This window comes from Stegodyphus dumicola, chromosome 2 (assembly GCF_044657685.1).
Source record: "Stegodyphus dumicola isolate Sdum_Otavi_A_Nest chromosome 2, ASM4465768v1".
In the NCBI taxonomy this organism is placed as follows: domain Eukaryota; kingdom Metazoa; phylum Arthropoda; class Arachnida; order Araneae; family Eresidae; genus Stegodyphus; species Stegodyphus dumicola.
The window spans coordinates 190,567,269-190,587,838 of record NC_140769.1 but is presented as its reverse complement, the minus strand read 5'-3'; the positions used below and the strand labels follow the sequence as shown (position 1 = coordinate 190,587,838).

The 20,570-nt window shown below is 33.2% G+C and overlaps 1 protein-coding gene across 2 annotated transcripts in view; it reads left to right on the top strand.

Moving 5' to 3' along the window:
- Window positions 1–20,570, top strand: part of LOC118197614 (nucleolar MIF4G domain-containing protein 1-like) — a 156,178-nt gene that overhangs the window by 43,692 nt on the left and 91,916 nt on the right. For both annotated transcript variants that reach the window (XM_085811575.1, XM_085811574.1), the window contains exons 3-5: window positions 2,858–2,987; window positions 12,356–12,959; window positions 13,092–13,162. In XM_085811575.1, the coding sequence (XP_085667701.1) occupies window positions 2,858–2,987; window positions 12,356–12,959; window positions 13,092–13,162 (805 nt within the window). The remainder of the gene's footprint in view (window positions 1–2,857; window positions 2,988–12,355; window positions 12,960–13,091; window positions 13,163–20,570) is intronic.

The following is a 20,570-nucleotide window of genomic DNA, read 5'->3' as shown; positions in this document are numbered from 1 at the left end:
TGTATTTGCATGTGTTAGTTGCTCATATATGTAGGTTTTACTTTCAAAGAGCACGAATATTGCATTTTTAAATGCTTTTATTTTACTAATAAGAAATAGATAAAAGTAATAAAATGTAAGTAAAAATTAATGTTGCAGGATTCAGGTAATGATGAGCAGTTCACACACACTATTAGTTCCTCCGGCGTTGATAGAATACATTATTCTCTTATGATCCACAGCTAGCTTTAAATAATATGATCAGCTTGGTTAAACCAAAGGACACTCAAACACCAAAGAAGACCGTCTGTCTTCTTTAACTCTTGAAGACAAGCAAGCCATCCGCTCGCATCTGCTACACTCCACTCTCTTCCACGTCTGGACGCTGTCTGGAATGCTTCGCACTGCGCTAGGCTATGATGACGTCACCACGCTGGTAATTCGCTAAGTCAGCATCAGTCGTCGATGATCTCCACACATATGACAATTAACTGTTGACTTCTGCAGATGGTAGTTGGATGAAAATGGGCAATCAAATACGAGTTGTCAGTTTTCAATATGCCAGTCTTGTCACATATGCAAAGATCACTCTCTATGAAACCAAATCAATTAATGCCACTCATAAAAGGTCTCTTGACATCGGCTTTTGACAACTACACTTTGACAACAACGCTTTTGAATGAACTTGAACACCCTTCTGCCTGTGACTTTATTGTTTTAGTTGTAGTTTATATTTATTATATGGGAGATTTTAGATGAGAAGCTGACAATTTTATACTGAAGATACTAACATTAATGTTTGTTGGAGATAATTTGGCAACTTGGTCAACTATGTCATTGCCAAAGACTGTATGGAGCATTCCTTACTGTAGCTTGGATGTTGAGTTATTGCCAAAGAAACATTAAGTTTTTTAATGTGCATCACGATAGGATTTCTACATCAATTCAACTGCATTCTCTTCAGATTTCAAGCAGAGCCTGTAAAGATGCTGAAGTAGGAACCATCAGAAATGCAAAAGCTCAGTGCCAGTCACTAGGCATTTAGTTCCTCTTGAAAAGAGATATGGTTTAGTTTTCTAGCTCATAAAGCATATATTTCTGCAGATGAGATGATCTTCAGATGAAATATAAATTTTCATCAAACTTTTATATTTTAGAAAGTATCTGCCCTATTAGACGGCAGCCTATGAATTTAGTTTAGATCAGCAATCATCATCTGGAACAAATTTTATTTCCATGCATCTGCCAGCACTGCATATAGAAGCACATGCTGAATCACGAACTCACATGTACCTCTAACAGGTTTCATTGTAGACTACGTCGCATGTTCAAATGATTTGTACTATAAGTGGAATCAGCATAAAATTTGTAAAGTCTGGCCCAAATAATGTAATTAAGGGGGGAGGAAATATGAAGCAAGCTTCAAGTTAAAAATAATAAAATAGACTAAGCAAGAGAACAACTGCTCTGCAGCAAGGGCTTTTGATATAACAAAGAAGATAGTAAGAGACTGAAATAAGAATGAAGGTACTATTAAAAGAACTTAATGTGAACACTGAATGACTTTCTTGTACAGCCTATTAATTTATATCCCTTTCCCCCCTGCATTTAATTTAAATGTATTTTCTCAAATTATGTTAACTTAATTATTTGATCTATCTCCCAAGGCTAGTTAGAAGTGATGTCAAAACTTCAAATTTTGCCTGGAAGCTTGGGGTCCAAAAACAGATCAACCTCATTTCAAACATCCTGTGCAGAATGGAAAATAACACCAGCAAGCTGTAGTACAGGTGTGAAAAAAGGTGCAAGTAGGAGCGATGTCTGGACTACATGGTGGATGTGGCAGAAGATTCCATTCGAGTCCGTACAGAGTCCAGCCGGAAAATGCAGACACACATGGTCTTGCATTATGTTGATGAAACATTACCTTTTTGTGCCGGAAATCACTTTGACATTTTTCTGTGATAGCAGTGTCAACACGGACTAGCATCTCGCCATCCACTTTAATGTCGAGGGATTTACTTTTTCTCCAGGTACTGTTGTGGATAATACCACAGCAATGCCACCAGATACAAAGCACAATATTTTTGTTAGTCAAACTGTACTTTGTGATGCTGCCGATGGGCTCACCTTATGCAGACCAACCTCCTTTTTGGCCTACGTTGTTGAATTAAATCCACTTTTCATGACAAGTGATGATCTGGTCCAAAATGTTAGCATTGCATTGATATTCGAGCTGATTAGTGCAAGCCCAAACACATCTATCTGTCCTTATCTGCTTGAGTCAGTTCATGGAGCACCCAGAGACTGAACTTGTACATCAAGTTTATGCAATACTTAGTGCAACTAATGGACACAGCACTAACATCTAACTCCTTAGCAAGCTCTCTACTGGTTGCATACAAAATCTTCGCCCACAAGTTCTCACAGGTGTGCTTCTTCAACATCAGTAGGCCAGTGAGAGCACTCTGCTTCTTGAATTTCATAGTCCCCGTTTTTGAACTTTTGGAAGCAAACCTTCACAGTGTCATATGATACAACATTAGTACCTAAAGCTATACACTTGATTTGGTGACATTCTGTAGCTGACTTTTTGCAACAGAACTGGAGGTAAATAATGGTTATAATTTGGTAGTGTGATAGTTCCATTTCAGACACCTTGTACTTAATGTTAATCGTAATTTTTTAACCTGTTTCCATAAAATGGAAACAGGTATTAACAGCCACAAAACTGTGAGATTTAGTATAGTAGTGCTATATAACTCAATAACTGTGACAACGCTTGATTATTGTTTAGCTAATACATCATTAGTTAGTTATTTTTAAATTTTAAATCATCTATTTTTACAATTTTTTATTTAACTTGTGCTGCTTCCAGTTTCAAAATATGAGGAAGAAACAACTCAAGCAAGCTAATGAAGAAGAAGATAAAACTATCAAAAGATTAGAGAAAATGTTAAAGCTTAACAAAAAGAAGAAAAAATGTTTGGGTGATCCTTGTCTTGATTGTATCCTTTCCCTCTTTATCTGATAACTAATTGTAGGTGTTCTTCAAATGAGTAAGATTCTTCTCTCTGATTTCTCATTTGATAATTTTATTTACATATGTATTTGTTCTGTTTGCCCATATATCATTATAAAAAACAATTATATCCAAAAATTAAGTGTAATTTAGAAGTTTTACATCTAATTCTAGATAGTATTAAGACAAAAGGAGTTAGAATCCATAATATAACTGTATCCATGTGTGCTTAAGAGAATTCTATTCTCGTCTTTAGAAGATGTATGTGCTTTTGTGTTTTTAGATGCATTAAATATATCATTATGTATATTTATTGTTTGAAATAAGCAATAAATGTGCATTAACTTGTAGCGTTGCGCGCATCCAACTTGCACGCAACCAAGAGGTGACTGTGAAAACTGGATAAAAGACAGAGTCTTGTTAAAGGTTTAAGTCCCTTTTTATTCAACGTAATAAATTACAAGTGCGTGCTCTTGACGCTCACAAACTGCGCCAACTCGGCAGTCAAATAAAAATAATAACCTGAAAAGAAACTAAAGACAAGACTCTAACTACGAGGTTCTCTAAAAGTAACTAACCTCACTGCGTTTTACAATACCGCTGCTAATTCAGCAAACTTGAAGATCATGTTGAACGATTACAATACTTCCAGGCAAGCACACAGGCCGAAACGCGGGGTTCTTCAATTTCTGGCCAACTACCTCCGCGCTCGTGAATTAAGAACAGCACACCTTGAACTCGTTTCCTTTCTATTTAACTCAGAATACTTCCGCTGATAATTTGAATCCTTGCGCGTTCTACTAAAATTTACATACTCTGGCATTGGCAATTTCAGGGGAAAAGTAAGGCTTGACAGGAAAGATAGTTTAAACTTAAAATAAATGTTAGTTAAAATAAATATAAACCCTACAAACTCTAACAACAAGAAATATTTTTCTGACACTGTTTTTATATGAAGTATACATTTTTCTAATGACAGCAGACAAGCGTTTAAGAATGTATGGATTTCCACCTTCTGTATTTGATGATCATTTTCTAATTAATGTTTGTACATTGAGTACATTTTTTTTTTTGTTTCTATTGCAAGGATTTGTAATGAGACTCTGGAATCTGTTAGTTGATGAAAAAGAAGGTGTTGCTTTCTATAGAAATATGATGTTTTTTCCAACAGCAGTTAATGCAAAAATTTGCATTCCATGAATTTGTACTTCTGAAACAAGTGAACTTTATGGATTGAAATTTGTGCATGAAGCCAAATTTGTGCAATTTTTGGATTTTCTTTTTTAAGCAAAAACAGATCAGACGGAAAGAACAACCCCTTCCCCCCAAAAAAGTTATACATAAATTTCTTAAAAAGGTAAGTGTTTTATTACGGATATTTTTTGTTGTTTAAAATTTGATTGATTCATTCCGCTTTATGGATGCTTAATGCACTGCCATTTTCAAAATGGCATTTGCCTTTTGCATATTGGCAAAAAAAGTACGTGCCAGCAAGTTGGAGACTTTTTGGAGAAGGTTATGGATAATGAAAATCTATCATTTTTTAATAGGTTTTTACCAATTTTACACTGTAAGCTAATTTATAACTTACTTCATAATAAAACTAAACATATTATTATAACTTTTAAATGCTGGAAAACATGATCAGTAAAATATTTAAAATTGTGTATTTTCACTATGATTTTGAACTCTCTCTGTATTGCAAAGACTTTAATTATTTTGTATATTAAGTGATTGTACCCCTCTGGTTGTGTACAGCAACTTAAAATAATCAGAACTATGAATTTTGTCCATGTGTTTCTGTTATTTTTATGAAGAATATAAATAATAGTTATAAAAATTATAGTGAAACTGCTGTTTAAACTTTACATTTTATTAGCAATCTCACATGGCCATTGAGAAGTACTGTAATGTTACTGAGAAGCATATAACTTATACTCTGTTACTCTCATTTTTTAAAAAAAGTACATGCTATTATAATTTAAAATTCACATTATGTATATTGTATATTCAGAAATTATTCATTATGCAACTATTTTCCCTTTTTTCTTGATTTTTTTAAGAGTGTCTCAGAACATAAAAAAAATCAGTACTGAAAATCACTCCTTCTAAAGCAATTACTTTTACAGAAGATCCAAATCATCTAGAACTGTGGTCATCTCACAGAGGATTTTCTTGCTCTTTGCAATAGGATCCAAAAGTCTGGAGATTGTGTTCACTTCTATGTAGTTAAAGATACATCATCTGAAATACATCCTGCTTTCCCTTGCCTTTATAATCAAAATGGTTTAGCTGATGCTATAAGCTGCACAGGGCAGATTTATTGCGATTAATCATTTTTATTGAAGAAATGCATATTTTTTTTTTTTTTAACCGTTGGTAACCCTGTAACTTTAAATGTTAAACGATTTGAACAAAACACTTACAGAATGATTCTGTGAGGGTGAGATCTTACGTTTATAAATGCTGCTGGCATTTTAAATAAGGTTGATTTGATTTTAGTGTGGTTAAAATAGCGTGTTTGTTAAAGTCATTTTGAATCCTTACAGATGTTACCAAAGTTATTTATTGGAAATTATCTCTTAACACATTTTTCTAGAGCATATTACTGACATATGTCTCAGCACATTATCTGCCATCTTTTGATTTCTAATGCTACTTTTTTGACATTCAGTAAAGTGTGCTAAATGCCAGAGCTGGATGATCCTTGATAGTGATTGTGGTGTGGTCCCTTAAGTATAATATAAGAAAATAAAATTATCAACTTAATGAGAGTTACTTTGTTTGAAAATAATGCATATTTGCTTTAAATTAATCAAGTAGTACTATTTTAACAAATAATAGAAAAAATTAAAATGATTACAAAAAGCCTCATAACTGGGTGTGTTTTGCTTTAAAATAAAATTTAATAGCAAAAACATTTTTTCTGAATATACTTTTTCTACTTGCTGATTATTTTAACTTGGCATTTTAGGTTTTTTGCTTGGTAATTGTTTTAATTTGTGAACTCTACATTAAAAAAAAATAATGTTGTTAAGGTTCTGAAGATTTTATTTAAAAAGTAGAGGGCCTGCCCTTTCAGAGAACTGGGCCCCAGTAAATTTGCACCTCCCCTTTATGGCACTGAGTTTGCCTCTTCAATATGGAGACAACCCCTTCCCATCCGAAAAAAATAAGCATGGGCAATAGCCAAAGGAATGTCATGGTGCAGGTTTTTATTTTATTCTAATGACATTATCTGGTCGCACCACTGGTAAGTGTTAAGACTACTGAATACTGGTAGTCTGACCTGATTTGGGTTTGATCCCAAGCGAATAGGCTGTTTGCTTAATTAGTTTTCATGGTATGTGTAATGCAAATGGGAAACAATTTCCCTCAGAAAGTCCTCCATGAAGGTAATCTTAGGAAGATAGCTGTCATGGGTTTGTTATATCCAACATAACATAACATAATATTAACCATTCAGAAGTTTTTCTTAAGAACAGAACTGGAAACAAGCAGCTTTATACGGATATTTCACACTTTTTTTGGCAGTCCATCTGTCTTAAGTATCTTGAGATATTTTGAATTTGTGGTTTCTTCTGCATGATGATGCACTTGCAGATTGTGCCCTAATTGCCACAGAACTTCCAACCAAAAATATTACTGTACTTTCACATCCCAGCTGTTGATTGGTATTTTTCCCATTGATGAAGCAAAATCTTCAGGATTCTAATTTCTCTCAATGAGTGAAGAAGTAGCTGTACTGAGAAGCTTTCAGTATAGCTACTTGGTTGTAAAAGAAGGTTTAATCCAATAATTCTAGATACTATATGAGTATTGGGAAAGTTTCTCATTGAACATGAGGATAATTTTGAGAGTTTGTGCATTGCTATTTAACCACTTGCGCTAAAAAGATGTGCCACGCATGTCGAGATGTTTTTGTCTCAAACCGTGCTCAAAAATGAAAATAACGTGGTGCACACGTTGCCTAACAACGAGATTGTTTATTTCTCAAGTTACAGCTCTGGATTGCACTCGCAGACGCGGCGTAAATGAGACACTTTACTGCTTGTTATATTGTAGCATGTGGCACCGCAACCGTGAAGTTTAGTTGTAGCGCAAATGGTTAAACTAAATTTATGTCAGTGAATTAAGTAAGAGCCACATTGAAGGAAATGTTTTGGGTTTTCAAAAGATTTCTTGTTGTAGTGCTGTTGCCTAAAGCCATATGGGCTGAGGCAGAAAAATACAGGGTGTTTATAAAGTCCTGGACCCATTTTTATGTTTAATAACTCATAAAATATTGAAGATATAAACAAACTTATGACATTTATTGATGGAATGACTTATATATTTTCCTTTTCAGGTTTGAATATCTTTACTTTTGTAAATATTGTCTGTGCGTGTGGTTAATTTCAGATAATTTCATTTTCCAGTCTAAATATCTGTACTTTTCTAAATATTGTCTGCTTATTAATTGCATTTAAATCTTTCTGACACTGTTAATCGCCATAATGTGCACATATAGGGATCTGAAAACCCCCATGAATCCCGTAAGGTACAAAGGGATTCCCCAAAGGTTAATGTGTGGTGTGGACTAATGCACGACTGAGTCATTGGGCCTTTCTTTTTTACAGAAAAGATGGTCTCATCAGTCGTATACTTAGACATGTTGGAAAACTTCGTATTTCCACAACTAGAAGAGCTTCAGCCACATGTCTTTTTCCAACAAGATGGTGCACCACCTCATTGTGGTGGCATCGTTCGTAGTTCTTTGAATGACCATTTTACAGGAAGATGGATTGGGCGAGGAGGTCCAATTCCTTGGCCACCTAGATCACCCGATATAACGCCGCTGGACTTTTTCCTTTAGGGATTTATAAAGGACAATGTTTACAGGAGGAGAGTGTTGAACATTGATGACCTAAAAGCCAGAATTGCAACCACAATAGCCTTTGTGGATGCCGACTTGCTTGCCGGTACCTGGCGTGAAATCGAATATCGACTTGATATTCTCCGTGCGACAAAGGGGGCACACGTGGAAGTTTATTGACAAGGGTCATGAAACTTTTTGAGTCTATCTAACCATTTATGGTATTAATTTTAATCTATCTTTATTATTTTATGAGTTATTAAACATCAAAATTGGTCCGGGACTTTGAACAAATGTACGCTGCTGGTCATTAATATTGCAACACCAAATGGGAATGATCTGATGAAAGTCAAAATTACGTGAAAGGAAGAAGTGGTTGGGATATGCAAATGTTAGCATTTCAGTGCATTTAGATGATGCAGGAGGTAGAAACGACATCTGAAGTGCTGCATAAAAGGAACGTTGTGTAGTGGATTTCTCATTTGGAAAGCACTTTGTAAGGTCAGAGTTTGCTCAGAATATCATGTTATGCTTCAAATAAGAAGAAATGCTTACCAGCAAATGTCGGAATCCGATAGAGCCAGGATCGTTGCCTATCACGAGTGTGGATTATCTTTCCATGATATCGGCCGTTGCACTGGTCGACATCCAGCCACTGTCATGTGAATATGGAATCAGTGGGTTACTGAGGGTCATACTGAACGGCTTGCAGGATCTCAGTGCTCTTCCATGACTAGTGCCCGAGAGGACAGACGTATCATGAGGTCAGCCCTTCAACCACATCAAAGACCATTATTCAGGAAATGGGCATGTTTGCAGCATGCCCAGTACCTGCTTGTACGGTGCATTAACGTTTGCAGCAGTGTGGACTATCAGCACAGCAACCATTACTTCGGCTTCCCTTGACAATGCAACATAGAGAGAGATGGCGACTTTAATGTATCGAATGACAAAGCTGGATGCAGGACTGGCACAATGTTTTCTTTTCAGATGAGTCCCAGTTCTACATGCAGTATTCTGATGGCTATATACGTGTTTGGAGGCTCCGAGGAGACCGCACGTCATCTGCTTGCATTCAGTATTGGCATTGGAGCCATGCATCTGATGTGATGGTTTGGGCAGCCATTGGGTACATGACGCACACATGTCTAGTTTATATCAACAGTAATTTGAACGCATATTGTTACATTTCTGACATTTTACGTCCAGTGGTTGTGCCCTGTCTTCAAGGCCTGCCAAACGCCATCTTCCAACAAGATAATGCAAAACAACATGTTGCATATTGTGTTTTGACCCTCCTCGATACACAGGATATTCGACTGCTATTGTGGCCTGCATGGTCTCCAGATCTGTCACCCATTGAAAACATCTGGTCATGGATTGCTGAGAGACTGGCCCACCACCCTTCTCCAGCTAATATCATTGATGACGTGTGGCATAAATTTGAAGCAACATGGAATGAATTGCCCTTTTCTGTCATCCAAGCCTAGGTTGACACCATGCCTAACCGGGTAGGCTGAACACTGGTAGTTCGGTCCGAGGTTCGAATCCCGCGAACGGGCTGGCTGCATGGGCGTTTTCGTAGTTTTCCCCATGTGTAACGTGTATACGAGCCAGTTTCCCTTAGAAAGTCCTCCACGAAGGCATCCCTCCCCTTAGGCAGATAGCCCTCGAGGTTTTGCCATAATCACACACACATACACTAGATGCATAACCGGGTAGGGGGCCGTTTTATCTGTCAGGAGTGACAGCTGTTTCTACTAATTTTGCACCCATGTAAACCCCCAAACTGCTTATAAATTTAATCATTTTGTCTTCATGCCATACTGCTCACGTGCAATAAATATCTTTTTTGTATTTTTTTCCCTTCATGGTGTTGCAATTTTAATGGCCAGCAGTGTTTTATTCTGAAGGTTTTAAACTGTTCATGGTAAGGAACTCTATGCAAATCCCAAACTTTAAAAGCTTGTAATATATAAATATATATGAGATAAAAAAACATGCAGATCAAGATTCTAACTTTAATTTGCAATAGCTTCTAACTTTTCCTTTTCGATCTGGTTAATTTTCCCTTTCTGTCCTAAAATAGCAATTGCTTATAATAAATCTCTCCAAATTGCATCATATCAAAATTAATCACCCTCACATGATCCTTACATAATGCTTTAGCCAATAGTAATCTCAAATTTGAGAAACAAAACTTAAAATTAGCCAGTGGGGACAGAAACGAGCGGAAACTAAATCATTTTGTACCAGCCCTTCACTTTAGATGTGTTGCATTCTGTTTATTGCTTCTGTTTTGGCAAACTGCTTGCTTCTTTATGTATCTCCATGTCGAGAACTTCTAAATTATCTCTCTCTCTCTCACACACACACACACACATATTTATGTAAGATAAAAAATATGAAAGTGAATAAATTTTATTTGGCTATTACCTCTTTTATTTTTTATTAAATTTGGGGACTTCCTCTCTGTTTCTTAAAAATAGTGCTATGAGTCTAAACTGCGTCATTCAAATTAATCATGTGATCCTACGTAATACTTAATGCAGATACCCCTTGACCAATCTCCAAATTGTAAACCAAAACTTTTTAAACTCAAATGGAAACTTTTTGACTCCGTCCCTTCTTCCTCTGAATTACTGCGACACCTTCATTTATGCTTTCATCCTGGCAAGGGAGCTTTGTGGCTACCTCCTTTGTTCACTGAATATGGGCTAAGCTAACAAAAATGTAACGTGTGTAACACGTCCGTCCATATGTGAACCAAATATTGTCAATCAAAAATTGCCTTCCTTAGTAATAAAATTATCTTGAATTCAGCCATGTCTGTCTTGCCAAGTTTCTTCTCTAGGCATCTAATATGCCACCATCAAGTTCCAAATCATTTATAATGTGTATATGTGTGTGTGTGCAGTACAAAGTCCAAGATTCAGATTACTTGGGACTTCGGCGATTGCAGAATTCAGAAAAATTCCTGATCCTAGATCATCAGTTTAAATCTAGAAGGATGACATGTAGAAAAAATAAAACTAAATTATGAAATAGTCGTTTATGAAATAATAAAGTGTTTATGAACTTAAGGAAATCTTTATTTAAAAAAAAAAAAAAAAAAAAAAAAAAAAAAGAGCTCAGTAGTTATTTATTGTACTTTTTAAACATTTCTTTCAAAACAAATTGTTTAAACTTTTTTTGTGTGTGTGCTAATATTAATTCTTTAATTTTATAGATAGATATTTCTTGTTCAGATATGAAGCTCCATTGTTCAAGATTTGTAATTGATGTGCTGAAAATTCTACTGAACTGCTAATTGAAATATTTTCATTTTCAGAAACCTCTTTGTGAGTTTCTTCACTATCAGCAGTGATGTTTTCTGGATTAAAAAAAAATATAGATTTGGCCATCCATTTTTTGACTGCTGATTGGGGCATTGACATCACAATGAAAACTTCTGTTATGGGATTCAAAATCTTTACCAAAAAAAGGGTAAAGATTTTGCCAAGTTTTGAAATTGCACTCTCTTAAGCCCAAATAATTCTAGGGCCATTTTTTTCTACCAAAGCCACTATAAAAGACAAGTATCAAATATGCTTTCCCTTTGCACATCCTCCTTCAGCTCCAAAATTAGAAACTCTTTTCAACACAATTGAAAATTCAAGCTTAAATTTTGATAGGATAGTTGTTATAATGCAACTGCAAAAGATATTAAGCTCTATCAATTTAAAAAGTTAATTAAAAGTGCAGTTTTCTATGTTAACTGAACTCAAGTTCTTTGGAATCTTATTCTTTCCTTCTTCCCTGCTGCTATGCCAGTAAAAGAAAATCAGTATGAGCAAATGCTATGTCAACTGAGCTTAAGTTCTTCAAAATCTAATTCTTTCTCTTTTTCCTGCTGCTTTTCCAACAAAAGAAAACAGTATGAGCAGCAACCCTTGTAAATAAACAAAAAATTGTTCGAAGGCTTCACTTATTCTTTAGTACCGATAGAAATATGTTAACATCTCCTTCAAAACCACTTGGCCGAAAGCAGGGTTATCAGTCAGTTTAGTATCATTGGCTACGGTGTGATTTTCTAGCAACTTGTGTTTGAAAGTCACAGACAGAAATCTCAGTTAACTGGGAAAAAAATCATTTTCATGACACGTGTACTCTTTTTTTTTTTTTTTCTTTATATTCTCCACTACTCTTAGACTTGCTGGTAGTCCAGAGGCCCAGATATTAGATCATTCTCAATATTGGACATCCTAATTTTAGACTTTATGTACGTAGTTACACCTTTTGCTACATCTATAGTAGTTACACTTTTTGTGTTTCAAAGATGTCTGAAATTTTAATTGCTTTGTTATTATAAAGTATTTAAAAAATACATTAAAAATTTTTTCTTGTATATTTAATGTTGCAGTAGCAGCAGTTTATGCACCTTTTTCCATGTCTTCCTTAAAGGTTTATTGATATAAATATATCCATTTTTTATGCTTTATCCCTTGACTAGTTTTTAGATCTTCTTGAAGCACTAGACGTGAAAGATGAAAGCAATAATTTGTCTGATTGTTGTGAGGAATTGGAAGATCTTGCAGCTGTAAAAAGTGATGACCTTTTGTCATCTAGCAAAAGAAAAGCTAAAAAACATTCCATGTTGCCTACATCTAAGAAAATGAGGACTCTGAGAGAAATTAAGGAAGAAAAACCAGGGAAAATGAATCCTCTTACTGAAATGAAGAAAGGAAAGGGAGACAAGAAAGTGAAAATAAGTAGAAATGAAGATGCTGCAAGAAGAAGTTTCTCAAATGATTTAGAATCTGATTACTTATATGAATCAGAAAGCAACTATTCAGATGATAATGAAGAGAAGGAGGAAGATAAAAATAATTCAGATAATAAAAACAATTCTGCAAATTTAAACAGAAAAAAGTCAGGGAAGAAAAAAGTATGGGAAGATATTTATGGCAGGTTGAGGGATGAATCAGGAAATATTATAAAACATGAAAACACTAAAGATATGTCTGCACCTGATAAGTCAATGAATGAGAATGTATATTCCAGTGAGAAAAGAAATGAAGATTGTGTGAGAATAAAAAGACAATTAAAAGCATTATTGAACAAGTATGTAACATTTGCTGATGACTTTTACATTTTTGTCAGAAGTACTGTGAATTAATTTTTTCCTGCGATTTGTTTAAAAAATATGTTTAATGTAAATTATGATTATAGTCCATATCATTATTTATTATTTAGGTTGAGTGAGTCAAATATGAAACCCATTTGTAATCAAATAGAAGACATGTATATGAAAAACAGTAGAAATGGTAAGATTCCTTTATAGGTAATAAAGTGCATAGTCTGGGTTACAAAAAGTATTTAAATCCTGTGGAAGGTGTACATTGTTGAATATAAAATGTGTAATGCTAAAAAAGAAATATGCAATCCACAGTTAAAGTTATGATGCATTTTCCTGTTAAAGCAGCCTTTGTGCTTAGGATCAAAGCTAGCAAACTTGTATCATATATAAAATACAAATTTTAGTAACCAGTGGCTTATTCCGTGGCCCTTTTAATAAGGAACCATTTATTATGATTATAAAAAATTCTTGTAACTTCTAAAATAATTGGATGATAATCAATTATCTTAAGCTTCTAGGATTACTTTTACTATATTACCACTAGATACTATTTAATTTAATTACAGTAGGAGATTTACCAAAATTGTGTAATTATACTAGGAGAGTAATAAATCTGTCTGATATATATATTTAGTTTTCAAGTATTTATTAATGATTAAATAGAATTTATTAGATAATTATTAATAAATTGAAATTATGATTTAATTTTTAGGGGTACTTTTCCATTAAGAACACTGCCTAAAAAATTCCAAAATTTTATGTTTAATGTTTTGCTGGTTATAATTATCTGTTGCTATTGGAGCTAAAATTATGTTTATATGTGAGTTAAGAATAGCAAGTATTTAAAAAAATATTTTCCTGATATTTATTTCATTTTAACTAAACATTTTTTATATCTCAGTGTGTGTTGAATGTATTAATTGTAACTTAATTGAGATTTAAGTAATTGTAACATAATTTAATTATTAATTTAATAAATTTCAATATGCCATCCATTATATTTTTAATTTATCTTTGCAGAGTATCCTTTAAATTTTGTATTTCATCATTCAAAATGTATTACTTAAATCATTGTGTTGTTTGTAGTACTTGCATTTTATCAAATTCCTAATATGCATACATAAATATAAATACATAAATATAATTCAATCTTTCTGAGTTAGCACTGCTAATGGAAAGGTACCACTTACTTATTGCACCACGAAGACCATTGTAAAAGAAATAATGCTAATCAGCTGTTTAATGCTTAAAAAAAGCCATTGTTAAATTTTTGTCTTCTGATTTGTTAAACAGACTAGTGTATTGTTTTGCTTTAGGCTAATGCCACCCAATCAATTATAACATCAAGTCAGCATGTCTATTCTATGATCACTGGATCCATCTACTATTTGAGCAAACAATATCGACTAAAAAAAACAGGTATCGTCAGCCGCCCTTCAACTTAATGGAGAAAGCCATTGCCAAGATTTGTGTTAATTGCTAAAGAATAGGTAGCAAGAATGGTCTGATATAACTTGCAGAAGGATTTTTTTTAATAAGACTTAAGTTTTAATTTTAAGACATTCATAATTTTGAACTTTCATGAGATTTGTGTGAAAAATAACAAATAAAATAAGGGTAATAATTAAAATAATAGTTTTATATATCTTAATTTTAAAAGTTGATAAATATTTCAGGTAATAACTATTTTGCATATTATATATGAAATCCATGTAGCAAAATATGAAATGTGAGAAAACTTGATTTGCTTTCAAATTGTGAGTGCATTTTTAATCTAGTAGTTTAATCTTGAGGTCAGTAAATAAGCAACGTTTCCCAGGTCAATGAAGTCAATATTTCAGGTTAACAAATGATATTCCTCAACCGGTGGAATATTTTTCATTGAACTTCAAAATGGTGACCTCAAAATGGTGATAATATGCATACTGCTGCCTTTCATCAATGCAGACATCTATATTAAAGCATGTTCTGCCCTGAACTAAATAAGATTCTCACATGCCAATACAACAGAGTGTACACATATTCTTTGAATGTATATATCTGTGACTGCATTAGGGTTTGCAACAGTTGTATATTGACTGTAAGCGCTATCAAAGGAAGTCGCAATCCAGCTTGCAAAATGCAAGAAAACATCTCCTGACTTACTTTTGAATTGCAAGTTTCTGATAGTTTAAGCATAATGGTAGGAAGCAACAGTTCTGGGTTCAGCTCTAATTGATGAAGTTGTCATTTGAGGTGATAGATGATATTCTTCTGAAAAGTTGGTATGGCCACAGTATTCATTCAGTGCCAACTTAGGTAATAAATGTGCTAAGAATTTGGTTATTTCAAAGCTTGTAAATGATGTATCAAATTAATCAAAACTGAAAATTAATTAATTCCTTTACATGATTTCAGTTCTTGATGTCCATTGCAAAATTTTATGAGATCTACCATCTCAGTTGCTGATAATCTAATGCATTTCTAAAATATTTTTCTCTGAAATTTTTGTGAAATTATCACTTGTCATATGTATGCTAGTTATTATTTTGTTTAAAGAGCAGATTAAATTGAAGTGGTCTAAAATAAAAATTTGTGAAATAAGCTACAATGGGATAACACATCTAATCTTTAATATCATTATGACATTTCTTGCTTACTTGTTCATGTTTTCTCAGTATTTGATTGCAGAATTATCAAAGAATATCTGTTCATAGAATAAAAATTTTGAATCGCAATTTTTTTTTCTTTCTGTTTATATTCTGCTTATGAGTTATAGGAAGCTGTATATTATAAATTATTATAAATATTTACTTCAGTTTTAGTGGTTTTTCAGGCTTTTTTTGAACATTAGTAATCATATAATTTTCAATAGTGAAATTTATTATGGACAAAGATTTGTAGTAGGATTGCTATATACATAAGTATCGGGCTGTAACCAAAGTTTCTTGCTACCACAAACTGGGTTCGTACAGTCCTTAAGAGTCCTTAAAAGTCCTTAAGTATTTTGGAATCGATTTTTGGTCCTTAAAAGTCCTTAATTTTGGCCAAAATCGGCAGAAGGTCCTTAATTTTAATCATCAGAAATGTCTGTCTGTTTTTACAACTGCCATTTTGAGTGTGAATTATCATTTTGGAGGAATATATTTGGCGATTCACTGACATATATGGTTATCTTTTGAATGGGTTCATGGGTTATAATTTGTTCCTATTTCTAACATAAGTAATTCTAACTGGAGTTTCTAAGCAAGAAGTGAAACATAAGCATTTCGGAATTCATTTTTTCTAAGAAGAGCTCTTAGGCCCATATCACACGGCGTTTGTTTCACACGAACAACTGTTTCGGACAATTTTTCTGCCTGGTTTACTATTGAAAGAAAGACGTGCGACTTTTTCCTTCCTTTCGAAAAAAGTTGCAAGTTTTTTGTTTTCAATGAATCAGCTATCAGCGCCGAATGCTGTTAGCTGGTTTGTAATGGAGAACCAGTTTTCCCTGTGTTAACCCCAAAGCGATTTGTGGTGATTGGCTGTTGTGACAAAGCAGAAAAATTGTTCTAAACAGTTGTTCTTTCGAAACAAACCGACGTGTGATAGCCTTTTGCAACTTTTTTCAAAAGGAAGGAAAAGGTCGCACGTCTTTCTTTCAATAGTAAACCAGGCAGAAAAATTGTCCGAAACAGTTGTTTGTGTGAAACAAACACCGTGTGATATGGGCCTTAAACAACTTTTTGCCTTTATTAAACAGTTCTGAGTTTCGTAATTTATCAACATTTGGGCGATTTTAAGACCAGTTTCTATAAAAAGTTTTTAATTCCGAGATCTGGGAATTTTTCAACAATTGTCTTTAAAACATTGTAACGTTGATAAATTTCACTAAAATAATAATAATATATTGAAATTATATTTAAAAATAACATTAAAATAAAACATTTTTATTTTTCGCAATCATATTATAAAGTTTTATTTTGGCAACTTATAATACAGTATTTTGAGTCTGAAAAATAAACAAGGTATAATGTATAGAAAATGTGTGTATAAAGCACAATTTTCAAAACAGTTTTTAGCAAAAGCAAAATTAGCTATATAGTTAATTAAAAATGTCTTTTTAAAAATTTTTTCATAGTAAGAGTTTTTTCCGTGTAATCGTGCCAGAATATTCAGAATATGCATCAGTTTTCTCTATAAAATTATTTTTACATTTTTTTCTCTCCTTTTTTTTTCCAAAATATTTCTGGCTTTTTGCTATTACAGAATTGGTAGAGATAATTTTTCTTTAGAATTTTAGACATTGGAGCTTGGAAAGTTTAAAAGAATTTGAAGGCAAGATTTATAGACCCACAATTCTAGAAGATTCTAGAGATATGTGACAAAATAAAAAATGTCTCCATATTATTAACATGTAATGGATGTATTTTACACAAAGTTTGCGATGAATTTCATACTTTTTGGAGAACGTCTAGAACAGGGATGTCAAACTCCACTTGGGCCAAACAAACAAGGTTTAACTTTAGGCAGGCCGCAAAAAAAAAAAAAAAAAAAAAAAAAAAAAAAAAAAAAAAAAAATATTCATAGAAACGTAGATTTATTTCGAATAATACAATAATAAACATATATATATATGTATATAGAAAAGAACAAGAAAAATTTAATGTTTACGTCCTGATACTTGACATCTCTTCTCTGCTATTATCTTTCCTATTTCGGGAGAAATTTTGTTTGCAGTGATAACTTTCAACGCTGACCCAAGGTGAGCATCATTAATACGGTTTCTAATAGGAGGCTTATTATCTTTCATGACTGAAAATAACTGCTCGCACCGATAAGTGCTACCAAACATGGAAATAATTTCATATGCGAATTTTTAAGTATTTTCAAACCTGGCTGGTAAATATTTGTAAAATTCAGGCATGCCCACTTCAATGAATTTTGCTTTCAAATTTGAGTTGCATTGAATCTCGATCACCTCCATTTGCATATGGCTGGGTACTGAGTCAATACTTATTGAGAAAAATCCAAGGAAAAAAAAAAAAAAGTTTTCGAGGGAACTAAAATCATTAAACCTCGTTTCAAATTCAGTTGTTAAATTTGCAATTTTTTCTGCGTATTTTTGATACAAACAAGTATCATCTAAACTTGATTTGTTCATGCTGCACGTCGGGAAGTGCGTCAAATCTTCATTTAAAAATGAACAACTTAAAAGTTGTTTTTCCCAAAGAACTAGTTGATATTTGAATGCTTTAATTATGTCAAACATGTTCGTAATGACATGATCTTTTCCTTGTAACGATAAATTTAAATTGGTTAAGTGTTTGGTTATATCAAACAAGAAAGATAAATCTTGTATCCATATTGGATTGTAAAACAAACTTACGTCTTGATTTTTCGTTTTTAAAAACTGACATATTTCTTCTTTCAAATCCCAGAATTGTTTGAGAATCTTGGAGCAAGATAACTAACGTACCTCGGTAAAGTAGGACAAACCCGAATATTCAATATCTAACTCACTTAAGAAAGCAGTGAATTGACGCTGATTTAAACCTCGAGATCTTATAAAATTTATAACTTTTTTTTTACATATGACAAAACATTCTCCATATTTATTACTTTTGTGCATAGAACTTCTTGATGTATAATACAATGCATATGATGAATGTTTGAACCGTGAATTTCACTAAGTTTTTTTCTTAGTAATGCTACGAAGCCCTTGTTTTTCCCGGTCATTGATGGAGCGCCATCTGTAGCCACAGAATTTAATTTTAAAAGGTAGATTGTATTTCTGCAGAAGTCCAAAAACAAAAGTAAATATATCTTCTCCTGTGGTAGTACTAGGCATTGGTATTAGTTCCAGTAATTCCTCAAAAATGTTAAAATTCTTGTCACAAGAACGAAGAAACACTGCTAATTGAGCTTTGCCACTCATGTCCGTGCTCTCGTCACAGGCAATGGAGAAACTTTCGAAACTAGATGATTTTGCTTTGATCTGACCACTTAAATTTGCGGCTAAATCAGTAACTCTTTCCGCAACTGTATTTCGAGACAATGAAATTGATTGAAAAGCCTTCACATTTCCAGGACAAACAATTTCTCCAGCTTTCATTAGGCATTCCTTGATGAAATCACCGTCAGTAAAAGGCTTGAAATGTTTAGCTATCAACTCGGACAAGACGTAGCTTGCATGTACCGCCGCTTCACTTTCTTGCAATACTTTACTAAACATGGACTGTTGCTTTTTCACTCCTAACTTGAGCTCTTTCAACTTTTCTTCTCTCATTAATCCTTCGTAATTGTTATATTTCGATTTGTGTTGTTCGTAATGACGTTTAATATTATATAACTTTGGTACATTAATAGTATTATTACATATCAAGCAGATTATTTTATCTTTTATTTCACAGCAAAAATATTTTAATTCCCATTTTACTTGGAATATTCTATGTTTGTCAGCGATTTTTCATTTAATTTTACTACCACTTGGTTTTGATATGGACATACTGAATACAAAGGGCTGGAATAAACACGGTTAACGTTAAAAAGTTAACAAAAATTTATTCTTTCCACAAGAGATAAATCAAAATGCTGAAATATTTCTTCAAAAATATTCTAACAATATCACAAAATGTCAAACGTTTAGCAAAAATCAATTCAAAACAGAGAAACTAATTGTATCTCACAGCGAAATCGCTACAAATCAATCACAGAATTAAGTAAACAAACAGTTCGCTAGAACTACAGCTACTACTGAGATGAGTTGTTTGTTCTCGGCTTTTATAAGCTTTATAATTAATTTCTCGAATATACTGGAAACATCTATAAATATCTGGATTTTTGTGGATGGCAACAGCAATTACGAGATATTTATTTATTAGGTATTAAATGCACGCGCTGTTCTATTTTTAACCTTCCTACGCAGCTGTCTTTTCAAAAATCGTCTGCGTTGCTAAGGCAACATGAAGCAAATCTAATTACAATTCTAAATAAAAAAAACTAAATAAATAACTATGAAATCTGTAACAATATGAATTAGGTAATAATTAATAATAAAGCAAAGTGCATGCACCAATATATCGTATAAAACTATGATTAGAAAACTGAGACCATGAGTTCGGCTATCGGGGGATGCGTACAAGTTCTGAGTACACGTGTCCCCCAAAAGCCGAAGGTAGCTGAACGCAAGCTACTCACACGCATTTGTAATTTAAGTAGTGTGTGTGTCAGCTCGCTGTGAGTAATCTAACAACACTGAATAAATTATTTTTAATTACTTAGCAGTAAACATTTCATTTTTTTCTTCGTCGATATGTCATTTTATTATTATATATTGTTATTTGCCGATATATTGGCCGGGCCGCAAAAATTTGTTGTGGGCCGCTAGTTTGACATCCTTGGTCTAGAAGAACAATGAAAACATACTATTTGAATGTTTTACTTCTGATACTAGAATCTTTTTCTTAACATGTTTATCTTCCTTTTATTTTCTCTACTTTTCACTAGACACAAGTATGGAAAAGATCAAAAATGCTTGTAATCTTATCACATGGGCAGGTGTTATTGAAAGGAATTTTTTTATTAATAAAAAAAATTGAAAACTGAGGCTTTTAAAAGATTCATCTAATATG